The 25,047-nt window shown below is 42.8% G+C and overlaps 2 protein-coding genes across 3 annotated transcripts in view; one reads left to right on the top strand and one right to left on the bottom strand.

Moving 5' to 3' along the window:
* Positions 1 to 2,745: 2,745 nt before the first annotated feature.
* On the bottom strand, positions 2,746 to 12,199 carry LOC113007011 (uncharacterized). 2 transcript variants are annotated; one of them, XM_026143314.2, is made up of 5 exons: positions 12,066 to 12,199; positions 10,463 to 10,502; positions 7,169 to 10,196; positions 5,609 to 5,752; positions 2,746 to 3,419 (listed from the first exon to the last, which is right to left on the bottom strand). In XM_026143314.2, exons 3-5 carry the CDS (start codon positions 10,173 to 10,175, stop codon positions 3,301 to 3,303), a joined length of 3,270 nt encoding a protein of 1,089 aa, XP_025999099.2. In that variant the 5' UTR covers positions 10,176 to 10,196; positions 10,463 to 10,502; positions 12,066 to 12,199; the 3' UTR covers positions 2,746 to 3,300. The 2 variants fall into 2 exon arrangements, with proteins under 2 accessions (XP_025999099.2, XP_025999097.2); XM_026143312.2 differs by lacking the exon at positions 12,066 to 12,199 and adding an exon at positions 11,852 to 12,028.
* vsnl1a (visinin-like 1a) overlaps positions 12,157 to 25,047 on the top strand; it is a 35,880-nt gene continuing 22,989 nt past the window's right edge. The window contains exons 1-2 of the mRNA XM_026143315.2: positions 12,157 to 12,482; positions 20,316 to 20,482. Coding sequence (XP_025999100.1) covers positions 20,321 to 20,482 — 162 coding nt within the window. The 5' untranslated portion in view covers positions 12,157 to 12,482; positions 20,316 to 20,320. The remainder of the gene's footprint in view (positions 12,483 to 20,315; positions 20,483 to 25,047) is intronic.

Raw genomic sequence — 25,047 nt, forward strand, 5'->3', positions numbered from 1 at the left:
ACTGACTGGGGATATTTACAGGTGGTGGGAAAAACTAGTATTCCATATAGTCCTGCTTAGAATAACATCCATCCATCCATTCGCTTCTGCTTCTCCTTTTCAGGGTTGCGGGGGGCGCTGGAGCCTATCCCAGCTGTCTTAGGGCGAGAGGCGGGGTACACCCTGGACAGGTCGCCAGTCTGTCGCAGGGCTAACACACAGGGACAGACAACCAACCGCACTCACATTCACACCTGTGGGCAATTTAGATCAATTAACCTATGCTTAGAATACGTGGAAGACAGATGGTTAATTGATTAGCCAACTGTAACTGTACTTGGTTGTCAAACTAACACTTGAGTGTGGAGGCATTTTATATTATTTGGACAAAAGTACCAGGCTACATATAGATTACAACTACAGAACCTGGATGGCCATGGAAATCCATGCTACTTACCTTGGTTAAGTTTTTATACTAATGTTAATGCCAGCTCGGATAGCGAGGAGAGAGAACCTCACAAACCGATTTATCGCAACAGCATCATCCTATTACAGTATCATGCAGACTCTGTCAGCTCTTTGGAACAACCTGTTCTTCTACAGCTGTAAAAGCAGACATAGGACTTTATGCACATGTGACAATGAGACTGAAAATACCTGCATTCAAAGTTTACATGTGTCACATCTCCATATGATCTTAATCTGTGTGGACTGCTCTCTGCCTGCTAGGCTTTATTTGTTTAAATGAATTCTACATACACATAAAAAGCTAGTATTTGAAGCACATTAAGTCATTTTACCCTCATTATTTTCATTTTAATCCATGTCCTCATTACCATGTGATTAGTGATTACTCTTTTAAAAAAGCAGCAAATGCAGAATCAAATTTTCAAACTGCTTTCGCAGAAACTCTGACACAGCCAGCAGATATAGCACCACTACTGCGTATTTCAGCAATTTAAAGGACATTTAAAATCAAGTTCTTGTGCAATTTTACAAACACGTACACAAAATATATAGCAGGCAAAAGTCGTTCTAGACTTTGTATCTCAATCTCTCCCCACAAGAACAGCACAGAAACATTTGTAAAGATCTGAGAACAGAGACACAGTTACTGGAACCGTTGGTGACCACAGATAACAAGCTAAGGCTGACCAGTATTCTTACTGGATACCATTATGCATCACAAGTGCATCACTTTGCCAAATGTGTTTTACAAAGTGTGAATGTGTTTCATTTCTTAATAAATAATAAAATCATCTTAATAAAGTTAATAAAGCTACTTATTCACAAGGAGTCATCGCAGCGGGTCGCTCAGACAACTTCCTGTCAAAGCACCCAATCTGCAAAAAGAGTTCCTGAGATCTACACACTGAGAGCAGTGTAAGAGTTCGTGCACTTCTGTTTCTATGTATGGTAAGTATAGTTCATCAACTGGAAAACTGTCTGGAATGAACTTCTCATCCCCATTATGTGCAAAAAAGGCTCATCATTCCTTTATTCAGAAATGTGACCATTATGTAACAGTTGCTAACACACGCGACTGCACGTCTAGTTAAGTGTTACTAAAACATGACGATTACAGGCTGGTGTGTAATCAATAAGAAATGATTAAAGATGAAATAGCAGCAGTTGGAGATGGAAATATGGTATCATTAAACACAATGATGGAACATTAAGCTATTAGAATAATCGCTATTGATAAATGAATAATGTATTAAGAAATTAGCAGTTTGTAGGAGTCATAAAAAAAATCTGTCATTAAAAAGAAAGTGAGCTGAAAATGTCTCCGAGAGGGGAAATATCCACACGAAGAAAGGAGCGGCAACAAATCAGCAAACTGGGCAAACATGGCGCAGACACAACTAGCACTGACAAAATCATTACCAACAAACCCAAAAGGAGAGAAATCTAATTCTACACCCACAGCCTTCACAGACTGGGCCTGATTAAAAAGGCAGATTGAATGTTTAGCGTCTGAATCCAATTATTTTTGGAAAGCCATGCCGTGGCATTGTTTCTCTTTGATTTGTACTTGCCCGTCTGCCAGCTGAGGCACCTTGCTCACTGAGACAAAGAAAAGTTCCACCGTTTCGATTCTGAGATGTGATGAAAACATTAAATAAAAAATCTCGTTCCAAAATCTCGAAAAACAGGCGTGAATACAACACTGCTCAAACTGGGGGACACCAGTTAATAAAAGGACCAAATGGAGCCAATTTGAAGAGAAATGTCCTGATTACGAAACAAAATGTGTCATGTGACTTGTACTTTTTCATGTGTCTCCTGTTTAAAAAGAACTTGTAATATGTATAAAATTCTGACATAATAATGGCAATGCTATGATACAAATCCCCAATGTGGAGCAAACTCCTCCAATTTTAATAAAATGTCTGAATTGAGAATAAAAACAGTCCCATTCACTTTACAAACGAGGAGCTGTGAATGTAAGCGAACCTTAAAAGCACTTCTGATACTGTTGCTAGAACTTAAACTGAGGTGTCCCTTCCACTGCCTGCAGCCAGCATAACCACTGCTGACTCAGAGTTCAGATCAGCTCAGCTCAGTTCTGAAAGAGGAGCTTACATTGTTTTAAGACTAGAAGGTTTTAAATACACGAGTGGAGTAAATTTGTATTCATTTCATTAATATTTGCTGGTATTTTGTGCTTCAGTAGTTTGTCTGAAAGCTGCTTGAGGACGCTACAGTCGCCCAGCTGCTGAGAAAAAGTAAACGTAAAGAATGTAACGCAAGAAAAAGCAACAATCTGATCAAGTTTTTAATAACACTGCAGGAAACTGCCACTAATGATGGAATAACATTAAAACAAGGAAAACTGCACAAGAGATCAGAGTTTTCCAACAGATACAGCCACGCATAGTGTGGACATCAGAAACATATTTGAATAAATAAAGCAGTTTCAGTACTGAACTCCAGCTAACAGGACAACAGTAACAGCAGAATGCAAAGATAACACACCACACCCATACAGCTAGAAAGAAGCAGATAAATACAGTATATCAATAAGTTAATAAATACATAAAGATCTAAATGTTTTGCCATTAAAAACCTGAATATTTTTCCGGCTTAGACAATGTGGAGAAATACTAAGAACGGATCCTTGTCAGGATATTTTATGGACCCAAACATCTTTGGATAACGGGGGAACTAAAATGTACGGAAACCTCAACAACTCAGGAAAAGATAACAGGAACGCTGTAAATCCGATAATAACCCTCGAGGTCGTGAACACTGCATCACAAAGCTTCACACGAGGTTGTTTACACTCGCACACCTCACCCTTGATTGCATGTCCAACGCTCACTTATAGGGGCGGGGCCGGTGCAGGTGTTTGGTCTTGGCTCTCTTTGAAAGTCCAACCCGGATCGGCCGTGCACATGTTTTCAGCGGCTCTAGTCTCCTGGGCTGCTCAGGGGCTCCTGCACACAACACACACCATAAACACATCCTTGGTGACTCATGTGTCTTCTGTCTCAGAGCGTGACACTATATGCAGTCCATTTCCTACTAAACATTCTGCTCTCTATATTTTTAAAAGTTCAATCACTCCTAACCAGCTATTCCTGCACCTTCCTGTTTCTCTATGGCTCCAGAGAGGTGTGTGTGTGTGACGAGTCAACAAGACATTTAATGTTCTCTGCCTGCGTTAGCTGGCACCAGAAATACTAATCAGTAAAACAGATAGTATTTGATTAACATGCAAAGACATTTACCTGTAGGTGTTACTACCTGGCTATCCTACATTAGCTGTGCCACTCTGTCTTTGAATTAAACAAATTAGGTGAAATGTAAGACATGTGACAGCTGCATGTGTTAAAGTAAATTGGCATATAACTACACAACATAACCACATTGTGCAGCTGCATGTGGACATTAAAATGCAAGAAAACAGGCTGCTTCCCCAAGTGCTGCCAATGTTGGCCACAATCATCAACCTGAGATGACACTGTGTGCGTGTTTGCAGTATTATACACAGCAAAAATAAGAGCCACACATTTCATATACTAACGCTGAAAAGATTAACATGACAGAGTAGCGCTGCTATTAGACTTATTCTGTCCTGCATAGGGCTGTGCGATATGACCAAAATCTCAGGTCCCGATATCAGACATCTATCGTCCCGGTAACGATATAAATCACAAAAATGTAACATTTTTCTGTAAATTCTGTGAATCTCGGGCAGCTCGACTTGCGTGAAGTGTTTCCAGCTGCGCGTCCTTTACCCGGAGTCGAGTGTTTTAACGATGCATGAAAATACATTTTTAGACATAAGTTGTAACGGCCGCCGTTTTCTTTGTGAGTATTTATTACACGGCGTGCTGCGGGGAAAAGCCTGCTCTAACGTTTGAGTCTAAGCTTTATTTTTTAGCACCTGACGGCTCTTTTTTTACTTCTCATCCGTAAATACTCTGCATCTTTCACGTGATTCAGTTTATTTTGAAAAGTCTCAACAGGATCTTGAGCTTTATTGTGAAAGGTTTATGTGGAACATAAACAAGCAGACATGCGAAGGCGTTACCGTCGCTGTTGCTAACAACAACGCATAAAAACAGGCGCTTGTCCGTCCGTAGTGCGGTTCTATTAAATATAAGAGAAAGAGAGAACTTTAAGAAATGAATACAGCCACTACAATGACCATCAGAACCATGTAAAAATATTGCCGTAAACAGTTTTTGTGACACCACGAAACAAACGATAGCGTAAAATGAAACGATAGATGTTTTTATATCGTTATATCGAACAGCCCTAGTCCTGCATACAGAAAACGAGAAAACATTGCATCTCCAGAAAGGCAGGTGGTAAGATTCCTCTCCTGTTTAAACACTCAGAGGCACACTTGGGGTTATAAATGCAGTACAAACCCATTCTGTTCAAATGTCTATTTTTGACAAAGCGATTAGTCTAAAATATTACTGAATGAGCTACACTATTCCCCTCTGGCCCCTCTTTAAATCCTGGAAAAAATATGAATCCCATCCCAAGTGTTTTATCCATGAGCTGTTTTTAAGTATAAGCTCAGCCTTTACATATAACTCACTGTGGCTCAGTTGTTCCATAAGAGTCAAACACATAAAGGATGGAGACCACACTTCCTGTTTGTGCTCCATCTCCCGGGGCTCTGAAAGCAGCATATTGACAGGCAGAGAAGAAGCACTCGCTAATTCTGTCCTACTGTATTTGCTGCTCTGTTTACCCTTCAGCCCATGTTTCTGCATTCGTGGAGCGTGTTATCGTTCCACCGCAGCATATTGTGGAAGGGGAGGGAACATTAATGAGAGTACGCTGTGTCAGGTTGAAATGACAAATCAATAAAAGTAATTATATTTCCACAGTGAATTAACCCAGCTGACCTTTTAATCACCCGCTGCTCTGTAAAAACACTGTTAACTGAAAACAATGGAATAAAAGAGCACTTAACTCTAATTAAACAACTCTCATGAAATGTTTTTTTCAAGCCTGTCATTTTTCCTTCTGACGTTTTCAACCATGTTATTTATGTTAATCACAGAGACACTTTGTTGCTCCTTTTCTTCATAAATATATTCATCTTTGTTGTGTATTTCTTTTTAACAGAGGCCAGAAATATTGAATTAAATCAGCTGTGAACCTCTGTGTTTCTCTGCAACAGGAGCTTCCCGGCACAGGTGTCCGCTAAGAGGCACTTCCTGCTCTCTGTCACTACTGACAGCAGTCCGAGAAACCACCGGATCACCTTCACACATGTCCAGGCTGTGGTCCTCGGCAACATCATCTAAAAATTTGAAAACAATAAACAGAAAACAATATATTTTTCCACTGAGCAGTCAAAATCAGAACAAACTGGCAGAATTATCAGGATATCCAAGAAGAATCAGTTGAGCTCCTAATTGAACCAATATATAGTTATATACAGTGGATTATGGACAGTATATACATGATGAAAGTCATCCATTGGTTTATAAAGCACTGTTAGGAAGCCTCTTGACCACTGTCACCTTTATCTGTTGAAAGTAACTTTAGGAAGGATGACTGAGAACCCTTGCTTCATTTTTCAGACGCTGGACTGAAACAGCTGAAGTTCATCAAACTTTTAATTCCATGTGAGTCAGTTCTACTTATTATTTTTGATAATGTTAACTATTTTGCATATCAAGTACCAGCTAATTTAAAAATATAATTTAATTTGCTTTATTTGCTTAAATTATATGACAGACATCTTTGGAAGCTTTTGATTCCTGGGGTCAATCTGACCCAAACGTAAAAGATATTAGTTTTTAGTTTTTGATATAACAGCTGGGATGATTTAACTTAAATGGAGTAAAAATAAAATTTGCTTGTCTTTTATCAATTTTTCAGGTTCTTGCACTTATATCATGAACCAAGTTTAACAAATTGTTTTGGATTTTATTTCGCTTTGGGGTTTTTTTTTGGTTGCTTTTACATCTTTTTGTAACATTACATAAAAACTAAGGTACAATAATGAATGCTATCATGTCATAGTCTGACCACAGAGTCTAATCATCTCTGTTAGTCATGAGAAACAAATACGTGTATTTCTGCAAACTATTCATTGATGATTTATTCGTCTGAGCATGCTAGCTTGGATTTGGACATCTAAATAAGGACAGTGTACATGAGGGCTGTCACAGTACTAGAACTTCAAACGTAATACCGATACCCAGGAAACTACTCGTCACTTGAAAAACAACTAAGAGGCTCTTATTATTGACCACAGCTGTGAGGTGGTCCTTTAATAACATGAGATGACTAATGTGGTTATTTAACTGCTAACAGTTCAGTGGGTGACATTAAAGTATGCACTCGTAAGGTTAACGTTGTAGTAACAGGAACTTTACTGACCTCTTTAATACTTCACAAAGTGTTTTTCAGTGTTTTGAAAGTCAGTAACAGGAAGTGCCGTGTGCCTGTCTGGGTGAAGTTAGGTCAACTGGAGGAGGTGAAGACAGCACTGCTGGTATTGATGCAGTTGCAAATTAATGCATACACTTAAATAGAATTTTAAGTATCGATTAGAGCTTAAGTATTAGTATTTTTAACAACCCTAGTTTAAACTGTGCAGCTGAAGTATCTTATTTGAACAGTCAATGGAAATGCCTGGGGTGCTTACTGCTGTATCTCACGGGCGCTGTCAGTATTACTGTGTTTGCTCTATCCTACGTATAACTACCTGATGCAGCGCCTCTGTGGCGTCCCACGTCTGGACTGGTGAGACACTCTGTCCGTTCTGAAGCGCTGCCTTCCAAGACTTTAGTTCTGTCAGTGCACTGCTCAGGCGAGATGAAGTTTGCTTTGCAGTCGCTTTCAAAGTCATTTCTACTGATCTCAAAAAACAAATTCAGCTCTTTCAAGACCGAGTCGAACTGGTTTTTTATTTCAAACTCAGCACAGCTGTTCACACCAGAGGCAGGGCTGTCACTCTCAGCGGAAACAGTAGGGGACATTAACTCTGGGTTTAATTCACCCTGAATGCGCTCAGAGGAATCACGGACCGATTCACAGTTAGGCTCTCGCTCGGGCCATTCGAGAGCAATGGCATCTGCTCCTAAGATGAAGTTTGGGAGTTCATTACAGGCAGAATCGCTGCTAAGAAGCCTGTTTGCCATGTTCTCAGTGATACACTCCTCCTCTTCTGGTATCCTCTCACGCATGTTGCTTTCTGCCACTGACATAAAGTGGTATAGCAGCTGCCCAGGCGAGCTGACGAGGACAGGGATGTTGCCCACTCCAGTGGCGTCATCATCATCTAGTGAGAGTTGGATCTTTTCGAAAGTGTCAAACCCCTCCGGCACTAGGTTACAGAGAGCAGATGGCAATGGGGAAAATCTGTCAATGCAGTTTATGGAAGTGGGATTACTGTGAGCCTTCTGTGAATGGCTTAAATTGCCCTGACACGGTACGACTGCATCGCTTGTTGAAGGCAAACTGAAGGCTGAAAAGTCAGCTTTATTTTCAGCTTTGTCTTGGCAATCAGAGACACAACTAAGCTTGTGTTCTTGTCCATCTTCGCTTCCCAAGGGCAATGTGCTCCACTCTGTCCATTCATCAGCGCCATCACCAGATGACAGTTGAGTCACGTCTGCTTTGTGGTCATTTTGCTGCTGAACATAATCCTCAGATTGCACCAGTGTTGCTGAGTTTTCAGGCCCATCAGTTTTCATTTCGTCTCCAACTTCTGTCATGGAAATATCAGCACTGAATGGTTGGTCAGACAAACGCTCGAGCTTGCTTCTTTGTTCAGTTTCAGTGAGCTTTAATTCACTGTCCCATTCATGTGCTTCACCCTCGCTGCATTCTGCCTTGCAATCACAAGTAAGTAGTTCAGTTGTGTTATCCTTGTGCTGTCCATTCTGCAGTAGCGGTTTTTCCTCCAACTCCACTGTCCTCTTCGGGTTCATATAGTCATTCATCTCCAATTCTTTCACAAAACAGATTTCTTTGCTTTCTTTTATCACAGCTGTCATGTCCACGCTGTCAATTTCTCTCTGTGAATGTTCGACTTCCGACGTCTCCAGGGGGTCAAGCCTGACAGAAAAACAGCTGGAGCGACTCTGCTCTTTGAACTCGTGTCCCATGGAACCGTGGCTTCCTTGTATTGCATGATCCCCAGGAGGGAGAGGCTTTGTAGGGCTCCTGCTGAACCTGGATTTCCATTGACAGTCACATTCAGTGAAAGTCTTGTGCGTTTCATTGGTGGTGACGGAAGAAGACTGTAGTCCTGCCTGACAGAAGTCATCGTTTGCACCTTCCTGATGCCATGTCCTGCTTTCATTATTAAAGCACTCTGTCCGGTCGGGACATGAAACCTTTTCTGATGTCCTCATGTGGGAATGGAGTGGAAGAGGCATTTCCATCTTGTCGACTTCTACTGATGGAGATAATTTGGGACCTGCGGCGCTTGCTGAGTTACAGCAGTTTTCTTCAGCTTCCCTGTCAGTTTCACTACAGATCGCAGGGTCAATTACATGGAAAGGGCCTTCATCATTATCTCCTTCAGCCGGCTCTTGACTGATTCTAGCCGGCAACGTAGTCACTGTTGTGTGATCAGCTGTTTCACTCTGAGCTTTGGCTATTATCTTGCAAGCACCATCCGCTCTTTTTTCCCCACAGAGGTCATCAACATCGAGATTCGGGCTCTCATTTGCAGGATTTCTTTCTAACATCACATCATGAGAAAGAATTGATCCTTCACTGCATACAGCAGCAAAAAGGATGAGGGCTTTCTTATTAACTTGGCCTTCTGTTTTCCCATCACAGACAGAAACATTTTCCTTCTCACAGAACTGTAATCCTGAATCATTTTTTTCCTTTTTCCCAGCTTCTACCAAGTTCCCAGAGGGCTCTTCTACAGGGTCTGAACAGAGTGGTTTAGAATCTGCATAATCACTGGAAGATCTCTTACTCTCACTCTCTTCCTTAGTGAAAACAATATACTCATTAAACTCAGGTTCAGTCCTCTTCTGAGTCGTCTCTACAACTTCAGCAAATTGGCTCCTTGTGCTACAGTAACCTACGTCACAGACTGACTCTTTATTAGTACAATTAGGCTGACATCTGACCTCTTCATTTCTCGTCTGCATTTCATTGACATTTTTTTGTACCTGTCTCCCATATTTTTCATTTCCAGTGGAAGGACTGCAACCACCAGGGGTTTGATCTTTAATGGATGTCCCTGGTAGCCTGCCATCAGAATGACTGGATGTGTTAGTACTGGCTATGGTGGCAGACTCTCCTAATGAACCATCTGTATCATCTGACTGGTAAAAGCTGAGTTTGTCTGTTTCAGTAACTGGAAGCTGCTCCTCTTTCCCCAGGAGTAGGTAGCTCTCAGTGGGAATAAAACACACTTTAGATGATTCCACGTGTGTACTCTTATTGTATGAAGTCACCTCAGTATTAGGACTGACGTCAGACTTAGTGTCTTGTGGTCGCTCCTGAGATTTCTCATCTTCCAAACATTCAAATGTGCTAATCAGGCCTTCGGTTTTCTGCAGGGTACTTGCTGATGATGGGAAATGATTAGTTTTCCTAAATGTCAAAAGCTCTGGAAAGTCGAACTTGCTTAACCCACTGTGGTCATTCATCACTCTACACTCAGGTCTGGATCGTTTTGGGGAGGGTGGTGACGTGAGCTCCCTCTCTGTTTGTGAGATGTCATCATCTTGTGGGACTTTCATGTTCTCATCGAATTATAAAACCTAAAAAAAAGCCCACCACAGTGTGAGCTCTGCATCTGGAAGCTACACAGCTCAAATCCGAGTGTTACTCGTCAAATAAGCAATCATGTCCAGAATGTTGCTAATACAAAACTTACTGTTGGCAAATAACATTTTTAGGAAGAAAAAACACGATGCAGAGGCTGGATTACAAAGGCATCATTATAACAATGCTGGTGAACAATGAGCTACTTCATCATGTACAAGAGTGCACATTTCATTACACAACAGCACGTGCAGCATCTCACCTTATGACTCCAATCACATGGAAGTAATCCCCCAACAATCCTTTAAAGAAACAAAAGATAATATTGTGTTATTCTAGTATCAAGTACTGATGTGGTTTCTGACCATACCTGACGGTTACACACTATACACCTCAGTACCAGTACTTTGTGTACAATGAGCATGATAAGCCTCTTTTTATAAGATATTTTGACTGATCAAATAACATATTAACGAGTTTTACTAGCATCTTTTACATCAGCTCCCACAGCAACTGAGCCATGACCCTATAACCTAAAACAGAAACAGCTGAGTGGAAGTCAGTCAGCATTCATTTCATGATTTGTGCTCCTAACATCTCAAACTGCTGCCATTACCCACACAAAAGACAGAAGGAAGAATTTCAAGACAACAGGGTGCCTGGCATATCCTGTCACACATAAATGCTGTAACGGTCTACTACATGATATATACACTATATGGAGAGTATTGGGTCACATCCCTTAACGTTTGAATTCACGTGTTTTCAGTCCCATTGAAACAGGTGTATAAAACCAAGCACATAACCGTGCAGTCTGCCTTTATAAACATTTTTTAAAGAATGGATTGTCCTAAAGAGCTCAATGATTTCAGGTATGCTACTGTAATAGAATATCATCATTGCAACAAGCCAGTTTGTGATATTCTAATCAGCTGTGAGTAGAATTAATCCAAACTCAAAGCATTTAGACACCACAGCAGCTCAGCCACAAATGGCACACCAGCTAAACTTGGAGCAGGGCTGCTGAGGTGTATAGTGTGTCAAGGTCACTAAAGCTCTGCTGACTCAATTTTCTGTAAAGCTCCATTAACATCAGCACAAAACTATGCACCAGGAGCTTCATGACAGCTGCTGTAGGTGTAGCTTGTAGCTGGCTTAGTAAAACAACCACAAAAGAAATTCTCCAAAGACGGAAAACAGGTGTAGATGTTAATCACCACTGTCGTGAACAACGATCAAAAAACTAAAGAATGCCACGATGAAATATTTCATTACTGTACTCATGCTACTATAACAAGGTAGTGTCCTGTAGCTAGCAAAGGTAAAAAGAGACTTAGGTTTGCTAGCTGTTAGCCTTCATTTAGCCTTTACTTTCTAGCCATTGCAACAGAACTAACAGTTCATACAAAGTGCCTGCCTCTTCAGAGATCCCTAAATTACTCTTTAAAGTCACTTGTAATAGTGTAACTTGGTTTTTGTATGTTAGGCTTTATAGAGGTAATATTTACAAGTGAAGCTAGCTGGCTTCTCACTAGCTTAGTTCGTGATATTGCTATAATAATGAAAGAAAGACTGCGACTTTGTTTTACACTGTAAGCTACACTGACTCTCTAGATGCTGAGAGTTACGTTTTTTGCCCCACATTTGTTACCTTCTGAAGGAAAGCTTTTTCACCAGGCTGCTGTATTTACAATCGCTGGCCAACTGATGTCCCACATTTGGCGCGAAACTAACAGGGCTGATTAATATGACGTAACTAAGGCTTTAGCTAACATAAAGTCAACACCATCGATATTAGCCTCTGCTCTTTAACACATTGAAATGTGTATTTCTGACACTGGAAGGCAAAGAAAGGTTTGTATTACTTCACAAAATATTATTGGGGACACAAACGCTGGTGTTTGTCTGCTCCTCGCTGCCTTTATTGTCTGTATCGGTGATCCACAGCCACAGGCTGGCAGCGGGAGCGAGGCAGACGCACACTGCGCGCTCTCTCAGTATCTGTCTCCTCCTCTCAGCACATCAGCAGCAGTTTGTGTTGCGCAGCATCATCCTACGGACCTGCACAGCTTCCTCTCTGTAAAAGCCCGACTTCTCCCCAGCATTAAACTAAAATTAAATAAATCCAACAACCCAAAAGGCACCGCTAATCTTCAGCTCGACAGAAGAGCATTTCTTGCTGTTTGCCGTGCTCGCAGGTGTTTTCTTTCTCTTTTCTTTCTTTTGGACCACTCCAGACACCAGACCGGACTCCACACTCGTTGACTCCACACTCTCGCAAGGTAGGATGAAGGCTTTGCGTAAAATCTTGACAGATGCAGGAAAATCTAATTATTATTGTACTGCTCGGCATCATCTCAGTTTATATTTATTTATATTTATATCAGCATGATGCAACTCAGTGCGTCATCCTTTCGGTATCATAAGGCTAATGTATCGATGTATTGTGGTTGAAGTCCATTTTAATAAGGACACACACACACACACACATATATATATATATATATCAGTACAGCCTTCTGATCATATCGCATTAGATAAACATGGTTGTTTCTTACCTGGGTTTACTCTTGCTGCTTACGCACACACACACACACACACACACACACACACACACACACACACACACACACACACACACACACACACACACACACACACACACACACACACACAAGGCTTGTGGATTTAACAACAAAAGTGAGGAGAGCGAGGCTGTTCTGTGTAACAGTGGGGACTGTGTGAAATTTGACGATTTGTACTTGTGACTTGCGTGGGGTGGGCTGCTATGACATGGCACCGTGTGGTGTGATGTGCTGTAGTTTGTCACTGGTGCTGATGTTGCGCAAGGTGTGTGTGTGTGTGTGTGTGCGTGCGTGCGTGCGTGCGTGCGTGCGTGCGTGCGTGCGTGTGTGTGTGTGTGTGTGTGTGTGTGTGTGTGTGTGTGTGTGTGTGTGTGTGTGCGTGCAAGAAGAAGACGGGGTGTGGTGTGTGTCCTTAACCCCAATCATCCTCAGTGGGAAGCGCCTGGTTGTTGTTTTTTTTCTTTTGCAAATCAATCTTGCATGACCACATCACATCCACCAGCCCCATCCAATCATTGCTGCCCCCCCCCCCCCCCCCCTCTCTACAGACACACATTAATCTCTCCTGTAATATTTGCCCAAATTAAAGCCTCAGATTGCTTTGCTCCTATCCTTGCTCGTCTTAGCCCGGACTCTGCCCGCCTCTCAAGGTCATCCATGTTGGCAAATGATGGCAAAGGGATAGTGTTATGTAACAGCCCACAGCCTGGCTCTGGGGCAGGTCTGTTGTGTCAGACCATACCTGTGTGCTGATGTGTAATTACATGATGTGTAATTACTATCTGTTGAACCCTCAGTGGACTGTGAGACAAAGGGCTATGACTCAGGTTTGGAGTCAGCATGGCGCTCTGCTCTGCATCGCACTGCAGAGTGACCCCTCGTCCCAGACTCAGCCCCACTCAACTCTCTTGCTAAAACAAACCACTGGCTGATGATGCACTAGCTGCCCCCCTTGGCCCTTTGTAGATGTGATTAACCGCCTCAATACATTACAGTGCATATAACTAAGTGTCATCAGGCGTATTTCTTTGGGGGGGGTGTCTCCAGTCACCTCCCTGATTGCTTTCCTTGCCTTCATCCCATTTCTTGCAGTGCGCCTTCTCTCTGGTGTTGACAGTGTAACAAAGTAAGAATGGAAACGAGTTTAGTCATTATTGCATTTGTTAGCCGAGAGGCGACGTTCATGTAAAAAGATACTTTTGATTCCATTTCTCATTTTATTGCAATTCAGTAAACATCAACAACAGGGGGAAGGTGACAGGGAGTTACCGGGCTCGTAGGCAGCTCGCAAGAATGACAGTCAGTGGAACAGCAATGTTTTCAGATACACAGACCATGTGGGTTGCTTTGATACAGCCGATAAATACGTCACTCAAATCATCAGCTGCAGACATAAATGAAAGGTCTCAGAAAAAACGCTTTTAAAAAATGTGTAGGTTGAATAGGTTTTGAAATTGTGCCACGTGCCATGTTGCCTCACGCGTCACTCTAAAGGCTGTGCAGGTTTTATATGAAGCGAGATGGGGTGGGAGGTATCAAGACGATGTGTGACTTGTCATTTTCACTCCTTGAGAAAGGATATATTTGCATTCTCTTATAAAAACACGATATTCATTTATAAGTCCAACTGAGGGTGTAACAGTGTGTGTGCGCGCTCGGTGTACATGCAGTTTTTATTCAGCCGAGAAGGTGTCGACATGTTTGCCTTGCCAGAAGAAAAAATTCTAAAAAGCTGTTGGCAATGATAATATATCAATTATATTTCTGAGATCTATGTGTTAACTCGAACTACACATGGAGTTAATGCTGTAAATGGTCTCACTGCACCAGCATATGCATCGGTCAGCCGTGTTAAACTGTGAGCACCAAGCTTGTCTTGGACGTCTCCTGTCCCAGTGTTGTTAAAGCTGAACATCCTTCTGCTGACTTTGAAGCCCGTCAGCCTTTTTTCTGATGTTACACAACATTTAAGTGTCTCAGCTGTTTCAGTAAAAATTACAGTCATTTACTTCCAGAAACCCAAGAGCCGCACCATGAAGCTGAGCCCATGAATTTTGCGTACCCCCCCTCCTGAAGGCTCAGCTATAGCACCGTGTGCTGTAAAGCTGGATCCTAGCAGCACGCTGGCACACTGCAGATGCAGATTCAGCCCTTGTTCAATGACTGGTGAGAGCAACACTTGCATTGTGATGCGACGCTATTGTTAAGCAGGTTTTGAATGTTTTAGAGGAGAATTACCATTAACAGCGCAGAAGATGTTTGTGTCTTTTATCAAAAGTGCATTCAGTCCCTGGAGGTTCTGACGGGTAGCGTGCGCTGCCGCAGCGCTGCATATGCTGCTGCTTGCTCTTACTGTGCTCAGGGTGCTTTGAGATGTTCCTCAAATGTTTATGAGCTCCATTATCTTTGGGATGCAAAGTGCACTACAATTCATTCTCAATCAGCGAGCGTCTGTGACAGACCTGCGCTCCTAAACACATAAGTAATGCCTTCGTACATGCACACGTGCTTTATAAATACAAATGCATTTACTTTGTCTCTCTGTCACACAGTCACTTACTCACATATGCACTGACAGTAAGTGAGACCGTCTTCTGCTCACATCTCTTCCAGGGCACGGTGGCCTCCTGCTGCACTCAGGCTCCTCAGTTTCACTGCAACACTGAGGAGCTTTAACCTGCTGCTGCCCGTTACAGGGAAACGCTCGTTTACAGTCAATGTTTCACATCAAGCCTGTGCTACTTACCTTAAAGGGACCCTCGTTTCTACACATTTTTACTCTTGGACTAAAAATTGCTTTGTATGATTCACAGTTCCGAATATTTATTTATGCGCCTCATAAACAGAAAGCTTGAACAGCAGGTGGGAGGGGCTTGTTTCCTTAGAACGGCCTTATTAGTGATAATTGCTCTCAGTGACATCATACAGAGCCGAGCGTAGATTATCTTCAATATGAGCCAAATGCCTGAGCACTCGTACATACGCCAACGTCGTTATTTTCAATTTTTTTAATCAGCCATGTGCTGATGTTTCCTTTTCTCTTTTTTCTCATTTGTAATTAAAAAACATTTTCACAAAGGAGCCTTATTTCATAATATAGCAGCGCGGTAGCTGTATAGCTGATTCACTTCTGTTGAATAATTGCAATTGCTGCCAAAAATCTTAGAAAGCCAGTTTAGTAGATTCTCACACTGACAGCACAGTGGAAGGATGACAGGCTGAGTTATGAATGAGGAAACTGTTCAGCTGCTTCTTTACAGAATGAGCTGAAAGCATTTAGGATGCCCAGCAGGTCACAGTAACACAGGCGTGCTTTTCTGCGCTCTTCAAAAGCTACTGTTTGAAGGATGCAAGGTTTGTTTTTAACTGAACATTTTTGAGTGTTCAGGTTGTATAATCTGTGTTATAACTACAAGCCAAGTACGTCTGCATTTACAGGTCATGGCTGGTGTAATCAGTGAGATGTTATTCTGCTGTAGCTTTATGTCCCAAAGCTCAGGTAATGATTAGCTCCAATAATATCCATGTATCTGAGTGTCTGGTTAATTTGTTGGTTTGAATGAATGAAGATGATTAAAACAAATTATGAACACACTGATGACACGCAGCAGTCCTGCCGCAGCTCCTCCCTCTGCGTTGTTCTTGTTCAGTGAGCAGCACACAGTAGTGGTGGGATGCGTCCAGTGTACTGCATCTGTTGCATCTGTTGCATCTGTTGGGCTGCTGTGATATCAGGGTTTTTCTGGAGTTTTTGGCTCCCTGAAAAGTCAGATCCAAAGTAAAATTGGAAACATTAAACAAAATCTTTAGTACATTTTCTAAAAGCAGTTTTTCTGTTTGTTTGTTTTTCTTTGAACAGTTTGGCTCATTTCAGCTTCATTTCGTTTTCTTTCACGAGGCAGTTGTTTGAGTGGATATGTGTTCGTGGTATGTGTGGCTTAGAGTCTGACTGATATCAGGTGATTGATCTGTTTTTCTTCTGATCGTGTTTTTAAAAAGTAACTAAGGAATAAAGTAACTAATTAGTTTTGAAAATAAGTAATCATTAAAGTAATAGGATTATTTTCTTGGAGACGTAATCACTAATTAGTAACTAATTACTATTTTCAGGTAAACTGACCAACTGTTTATAGCTAACTGTTGTATTTGTGACGTTCAGACTGAGGAAGTTGCAGAGTGCCCCCTGCTGGACAAACTGTGCAACGTCAACACCTAATATGGTTGAAGGGTGTTTCTCCTTTCTCTTCTTTACTGTTTAATTTTCATTTATCGACCGTTATATATTCTGACACTGATGAGTGATCAGCAAACAGCTATAACAACAGCCTGTTGCTAATATTGGCCTGCTGATAAATCAGTCAGGCTCTAGTACAACTAAATTGAGTGCCGTAGGAGTACTGGACTCGCGAAAGTCGCTAAGTGTAAATTACTCTACACGATGAGCACTTGTTATCTTAGCACAAAGGTTTTAGGCCAGCAGTAGAAGGATACAACATTGGTATTAAAGTTGATACCAGCGCTAGCTAGCTAACAGTTGCAGAGTTTACTCAGGCTTGCAGGCCAGCCCACAGTGTTAAAGTTAAATTAGCGTATTTACTGTAGAGTAATTTCACTATGTGTGCACAGACACATGAAACTTTGGTAAGTGCATTCGGGTTCGTTCACAGCTTGCTGTTAAACATCATATACACACAGTAAACATGCAGAATACATAGTTAGTGTAACGCTGTGTCCACAGCAGCAGTTTACTTGTTGTGCGTCACATTGAAGCTAACGGTTGGTCATGAGCAGACATTCCAAGCTCGAAAGCAGCATCCTGCAATTTCATCCCCGGTCCTTCCCTCAGAGTTGGGAAAAGTTCGCATTACGTCCTCACCGTGACTGTCGTTGTCTTTCTACAGTCTCTTACTGAGCATTAGGAAAAAGCTCAGACATTCTCCATCTGTATTCTCCTCTCTCTTCGTTCCTCTCTGCTTCCATCTTTGTCCCAGTTTTGGCTGGATTCCCACCTCCACCTCCCATCAGGTATTGAAGCTAATGGCTCTGTGTCACACTGTTTCTCTGATTTAATTGGATTTTTGTTCACTGTTATCAAAATTTCATATTTTCAGTACAGTCTGTGTCATAGTGCACCTGCAGCACTTTCATTCATTATGAGTTCATTTATTTGTTGAAATTTCCATGTAGCTTGCAGACAACGTGGTATCACACTTAGTCATTGCATAACTCAAATTTCCGTTTGGTAAACCGTCCCTGTGAACTCGGGTCACGCTGAGCCGAGCTGGAAAAACCTTTTGAAATTGGCTTTCAGGACAAAGTATATCTATCTCCCGTAGAGAGATTTTGGTGCAGGGAGTGTCTGAGCTGTTGAAAAGTCTGCTTCATGCGGTCTTCATGAACTGAAGAACTTTTCATTTTTCCCCATTTGCTAAGAATAACTTTTCTGATCTGATGTGTGGCTTTTTCCACTGTTGGAGTTCTCCATCAACAATCCTGCAGATAGATTAGATGAAGCAACTGAGATGTCCACACACACACACACACACACACACACACACACACACACACACACACACACACACACACACACACACACACACACACACACACCATCCGTATCATTTCACGATGTATTATAATAGCCTGACCTGTGGTTCAGGGCTCATAAAAAAGAGCTGCTCTGCTCTTCATCATAGTGAAACAATACAAACCTATTTTAAACTTCTAGGAAGACGTTTGAGTGAAATGGAGTTTGCTGATAACTAGATGGGACTGAAACTCTTTCATGTTTGTGACCATATTAACCAAAATGTTATCACTTTCAAATACCATAAAAATGCGTTTTTCTCCTTATTATATTTTCCCGTTACGATACAGTGTCACGTATGGCTGCAGGTAGCACTGCACGCTTCAGATCGCTGCTTATGTGTTTGTTTTAATTTGGGGGTTCACATGTAAAAACTCTTTGAGCTTGGGGAGCTGACATCTCTCTGACTCACAGCTGTTATGCTTCATTTCACCTCCTCGTGGCCGACCGAGCACCTTTCGTAGCCCTTTATTGACTTTGCTTTTGTGAACAGTGCTGCTTCATGAAATGAAGGTCTTGCTCTGCTGCTGCCCTCTCTTCTGTTCAGCGAGTGAGCAGCAGGGCTTCAAACATCGGGGCGGGCGCCACTGCTGTGGAAAAGCTCCACCGTATAACCTGGCAGCTAGTTAGCGAGTGCTTGCAGATATGTCAGCGTCTTCCATATAAACTTGTCTTCTAGCAGCCAAGAAGGTTTTTGGATCTGCAACAAGGGTATAGCAGCGGTGCACTGGGACAAAATCAGCTCCAATAGATGATCAATAAGCAAACTTGGCAACTGTAAACTTGTTAATTTAATAACTTCTCACAGTGCGCGGCTGCTGTTTGGCAGATGTGAGAGGATCTTTAACACAGGGACACTTTTCTAAACCAGTCCCTGCGCTGCCTCTGCCACACAGTCACAGTGTAACCCTGCCAATACAAACAATCATCTTTCTAAAGTTTGAGCTCTTTTGATTTTCTCCACATATTGAAGCCTCGACATGCCAAGAAAGGTGCTCACGCAGAGACACACGTCACACTGTTGCTGCCTCACGTGCTCCCTGGTTTTTGAGCTGAAGAGATCTAATAAAACATCTCAGGAGAGCGAGCGGAAATGTTCCAAAACTCGAAACCATCTTTTTCACATTAGGATAATTATGAGTTGGTTAATGCGCTAATCAAGGCCATAAAGTGGCAGCATCAGCATCACGCAGATGCAGGCAGCTCGATGCAGGAGAGGCGGCTGGGGGGCAGACGGAGAAATTAAGGCACTTTAAAGCAAAACATGCTTGAGTGTTTCAGTGGGTCACAGTCACAGTGGGTTAACTACTTTAGGAGCCTAACATGTCATTGGGACCCTTTCCAAAAGCCAGAGATTCATTTTTAGGATTTTAGGATGAGATTCTCTCTGTTTAGGAGGAACTAAAGGCCAGAACAGGAAATGTGGTTAAAGGTTTAACTGGAAGAACAAGATTTTAATGTAACGTGGTCTTAAAAATAATTCAAAGAAGGACAGGACAGGCACACACCTACGTAAAAAAGATTTTATATGTTGTTTCCCTAGACTGGTAGTCCGCACACATTGTAGTCGTCTAGGATGATTTTCTTATTTATGCTAATCTGGGCTAATCTTCTTTAATGAATGTAATTCAGAAGCTCTGATGATTTCAGTGGTTGAGTTTTCCTTTAAAAACAAAGTAAACAAAAGTGGGCCAAGCAGCTGCTCAAAGGCAGCGAGTCTGACAAACTGACCCTGTTGTCCAAGAGGTGCAAACAGCATTTCACTCCATTTGTTTCAAAGCTTATTTTTAGACGCAGCTCTGCTGTCGACTTCTCTGCTTTCCGATGAATCGCTCTCCAGACTTTTCCTGCAGATTCACACAAGGAGACGTTCTTCTCTGTGCTCTGTATTAATTTAAAGATGCTGTGTGCCCCTCCCCCTTTTTGTGCTTTGCTTGTCACAGGAAAAATGGGGAAACAGAACAGCAAGCTGACCCCTGAAGTGATGGAGGATCTGGTGAAGAACACGGAGTTTAACGAGCACGAGCTGAAGCAGTGGTACAAGGGATTCCTGAAGGACTGTCCCACCGGCCGGCTCAACCTGGAGGAGTTCCAGCAGCTCTACGTCAAGGTGAGGCTCCACTGGCTCACTTTCATTGTGATGGACTGCACACGTGTTATGTGCTACTACACGACACACTGACTCTCCTGTAGCTCAGCGAGCAGGCGTTCACAGAGCAGCTGTTGGTGTGGCTGCTAACAGCGAGGGCAGATTACAGTAGAGGGACGTGACGCTGTGTGAACTGGATGAGGAGAATAAAGAGGCAGCGGCACAGTTTGCTGCAGAGAGTGACGCTCGACTCGCTGTGTGAAGAAGAACCAACGATTTCAGCCAACAGGCTTAATCGTCTTAAAACATCTGAAATATTTAACACATATTTTCACCTATGAATGCTGCAATTACACTTCGGTTGCAGTTCACTGGAGGGTTGATGACATAAACCAGTTATAAAACTGCTATTTCTAATCATCCCGACGACACCACAAAGCTTCTGGTTAACATTACCAGGCGAGAGGAAACAACAGAAGTGAGAAGAGGAGAAGGAAGGGGAGGATCCGTGCGGTCTAAATACCGCCGGCTGTTGTTTCCACAAATCAGAGACAGCTAAAGACAAACTGGATTTAAGAAATGGGAGAGTTGGGAAACGTTAGGTGCTCCCCTGCTTGGCAGTAAACCATCCGCTGTCTCCTCTGAGACCAGTTCAGTGAGCTCGGGAGTTCCCCCACAAAGACCAGTAATAAACCAAAGACCAGTAAATACACTTTGTTTTTGTGTTTTTGTCAGTCGAGGCGAAACAAACCTGGATAAAAAAAACTACATCATGAAGTTACAGTTGCTTGAATATGTTGGACCAGAAACAGCTGATGACAGAAGCAACGCTCTCAAACGCTCCTCCTCTCAGCCGCCGGGGCCCCGCCCACTCTCACCGCCTCACCTCTGTGAACTCTGCGTCTTCGTATTGATGCACGTTTTGTTTCGCCGTGTTTTCCTCCGCGGTCACGTTAAGTTCGGGTTCAAGTTGAAAATCAGAACACGGTCCAGCCGTGTGATGTCACGTCGTGGTACAGGAGGGTTGTATCATATTTATAACACAAAAAAACAAGCAAACAAACTATTTAAGTGTCATATACAAGCAAACAATAAGCTCGTGTGCTGATTTTAGCATTTTCATACATCTCAGGGTAGTTTTGAAACTGAAGGAACAAGCTGTGATGAAAAATGAAGCTACACGAACCTGCAGAGTTTACTTAGTGTTTTGAGCCCTTATGACAACACAAATGTATTACATACAGCTGGATCTTACTGGGCACTTCATCCAGCCCAGTTTAACCAGTCCAGTTAATGAGTAATTCTATCTGATGGGAACCTTAAAACATAAAACTCCCCAAAAAGTTTATTTTTGTGTTCTTGAGCTGAATACGTGCTTCGTATGCAGCAGCAGGAACATCTGGAGACCAGAAGCAGTATGAAGCTTTATAAAGGTGGAGCTCACTGAATCGAATCAGCATCATCAGCTTAAATCTAAATAGATGTGTGCTACCCTTGATGTAACCTAACATGATGTCCACCACAGATGCTCTGCACCAGCACAGCACATTACTGTAAACTCCACCACAGTGCTGCAGGCTAATCGCTTTAGCTGCACACACTCCCCAGTTTTTTCCGGCAATCTTTGGATAACAAAACGTTAATATACTTCGGTTTGCACGGCAGGATGTTTCCCGCTGTGAGAAAGCATCACCTCAGCAGCACAGCTTCTCAAAAGCCTCAAAAATGAGGCTTTGCACACAAGCTTTACGTTTCCAGTCCTTACCTTTGAATATCACCTCCGTCTTTTTCTTTTCTCTCCCTGGGAAAGAGCAGCTGGACCTGCAGCTAGCAGACACACTGTGCCACAGACTGTACACGTATGTATGTTTGCTGATATTTGTGGTAGCGCAACCGAAACATATAGACATCTGCATCCAAAACGCTGTTCTGGATCATCCCGGCTCACCTCGACCCCTCAGCGTGGCTCCATAGACGATGCATCGATGATGTGTTTTTTCCCAGCGGCGTGTGGAGGGTCTTCTGTGTAACAAGCCTGTTTTTGAAAACTCGGGGACGTGAACAGTAGAGATATTTGTGTAAAAAGCACAAATACTCAAGAATAGTACAGATACATGAAAATTCTACTGAAGTACAAAGTAATTGTGCATCTTCACCTTGGCCAGAAGTCGCCGTCATTAGTTGGAGATAAAGTATTTTTTTATTTTATTAGCGGGACCACGCCTCCAAATGCTCCTTCCAGCTCTCATCTACACATGTTCCCCCTCAGTTCTACAAGCTGTTTGTTCTCGTTTTCGTGCTCCACCCTCCCTCCCACTTCTATTTAGTACATGGGGCTCTGCTGGGCCGGGAGCCGCCGCAGTCCCCTTTGAGGCGTTCCCCAAACCGCAGCTCAGCTCGTACGTTTAGCTACTAAAACGCTGTCAAACCTAAAATGAGGACGTGAGCCCAGCGAGTGAATTTCTATTTAAGCTATTTAAGCTTGCCAAATTCCACCTTCATACGAGCTCTACGCTTGTAGCATCATAGCTCGTGTAACAGGAGCTAATATGTTTGGCTTAATCCACAAAGATCAGGCGTGATCACCGCCTTCCCACAGAGAAAACAGACATCAGTCTGGGAGGAGCTTCTCTGAGGGGAAATATTTTCCTTGCTGCTATGCTAGCGGTGTGGATTTTCAGGTTTCCCCACACACTAAATCGGACTTTGAGTCCTGTGCTCACCGGATCTGGTCTGAAATGACCAAAGTTTCCTGTCACAGGCTGGATTTTCTAAAGATTGAAGAGTCTAACGCCTTCCCAGATCAGCCTTATCGTCGAAGGCTTCTTTTAGTCCACCAGTCCCAGCTCTGAATACAGGAAAGTTGACTGGGTGCCTTTGGTTCGGTTTAGCAGAGATTTAGCATGCGAGCAGGTTTGCAGTATAATGACAGTAAAACTACCAGCAGTCAGAGAAGTAGGGTGGGCTGATATTGTGGCATCAGTGTTAGTCATTAAAGATGTGTTAATTTTAAAACCACTATGATGTGCACTTAGTGAGTTTTCCCACAGTTGGTGTGAGCAGGGCTGATTGGAGGCTCACTTGAGTGTACTCTGAATCGCCACAAGAACCACTGAGGCAAATTACGCTGCCATTAAAAACCCTTCTGGGTTTGAGCCGGCATGCTGCCACGTTCCCATTCGCCTCTTTTGTATCTGGGCAGAAAACCATCGTAGAGGCTGATATCAGAGATGATATCACAGATGATTACCTTCTAATGCTAATATCCCACCGTATCGCATTACCTCTGACCCAGCAGTGCGAATTTATCCCCTGATTTCTTCATTTAGTCTTACAAAACAAGGATGAACGCATGATGATCCAAGAACAAACAAACTGCAATAAAATAGCAAAAAGTGGCTAAAAATATCAACTTTAACAATTATTCTCTATTAGCAGGAGTGCTGCTACTGACAGGAAAAGGAAGGTTTTCATGACTCGAAGTGATCCAGCAGATCTAAACTTATTTATTCACACGTGTGGCAGATCATAAGCAGTCCCGGCAGCTCCCTGTGAGAGGAGCAGCCACTTCTGAATCGCACAGCCCTAAAAACACTGAGTACATGAAAGTGCAGCCGAGTGCTTCCGTACTATCTTGCTGTTACATCAGGCTTATCTCAGCATCTCGTCCTCGTTCACTGCGTGTTTTAACTTTAGTTCTCATGGAAGAAAGCACTCTGAGCCAGAGTAAGAAGCTTTCATCAGGAGTGCCAGGAAATGCTTCTTAACCTGAGGGAGTTACCGTTATGTAAGACACGCCTTGCCAGTGAGGTCATCGGCGCACTTCCTCTAAATGCCGTCGGAAGTCATGCATCAGCTGAGACCAGCTGTTATAAAGAAAAGAACTGAGGAAGAAAACATTGGAGATGAGTGAAGGTATTCTTGGAGAAAAGAACCCGAACAAAGAACGTCTGTCAGGGCCAGAAATGACATTTTCCATTTGGATCAGTTGTTCCATTAAAGTCTCCTGAAAGGCACCGAAAATCTTTTAAAATGACGGCGCAGAAATAACCCGAGCTGCTGAAGGACGGAAACAGGCACAAAAGAAACCCACGGAAAAAGAAAGAAGCCTCTTTACCTCTCAGTGCGACAGAGGAACAGTTTGGGGCAACGTGGCCCCCGTTTAAAGGGTCCTGCAGGCTTTGGGGGTAAAATGCTGTTATTATTATTACTGCATCGTATTGTGTTTCCAGGCAACAGAGTATCAGCGGTACGGCTGTATTTAAATCCAGAGGGCTGATAAGTGTGGGAAAACAGGGCCGCACATTAACAGGACAGATTGTTCCTGGGTGGCTCGTGGTGGGTGGGAGTGCTGGGGTGGGGGGGTCATGTGTTTAGCAGGAGGGGGGCGGGACAGCATGTTTGCGTTGGCTGAAAGCGAGAAGCAGAGAGGGGCAGAGATGAGAAAAGTAAAAGCAAGCGAAAGGAAGCCCGCGTGCATTATTTATTAGTCATTAGGCCTCGTTGGAGTCGAGCTTCCTACGTTTACAAGCAGGAGACATCCTGCCCGTCCCCACACGGGCCTGCGACAGCCGTCCACAAGCCCT

Source organism: Astatotilapia calliptera, chromosome 15 (genome assembly GCF_964374335.1).
Source record: "Astatotilapia calliptera chromosome 15, fAstCal68.1, whole genome shotgun sequence".
Classification (NCBI taxonomy): domain Eukaryota; kingdom Metazoa; phylum Chordata; class Actinopteri; order Cichliformes; family Cichlidae; genus Astatotilapia; species Astatotilapia calliptera.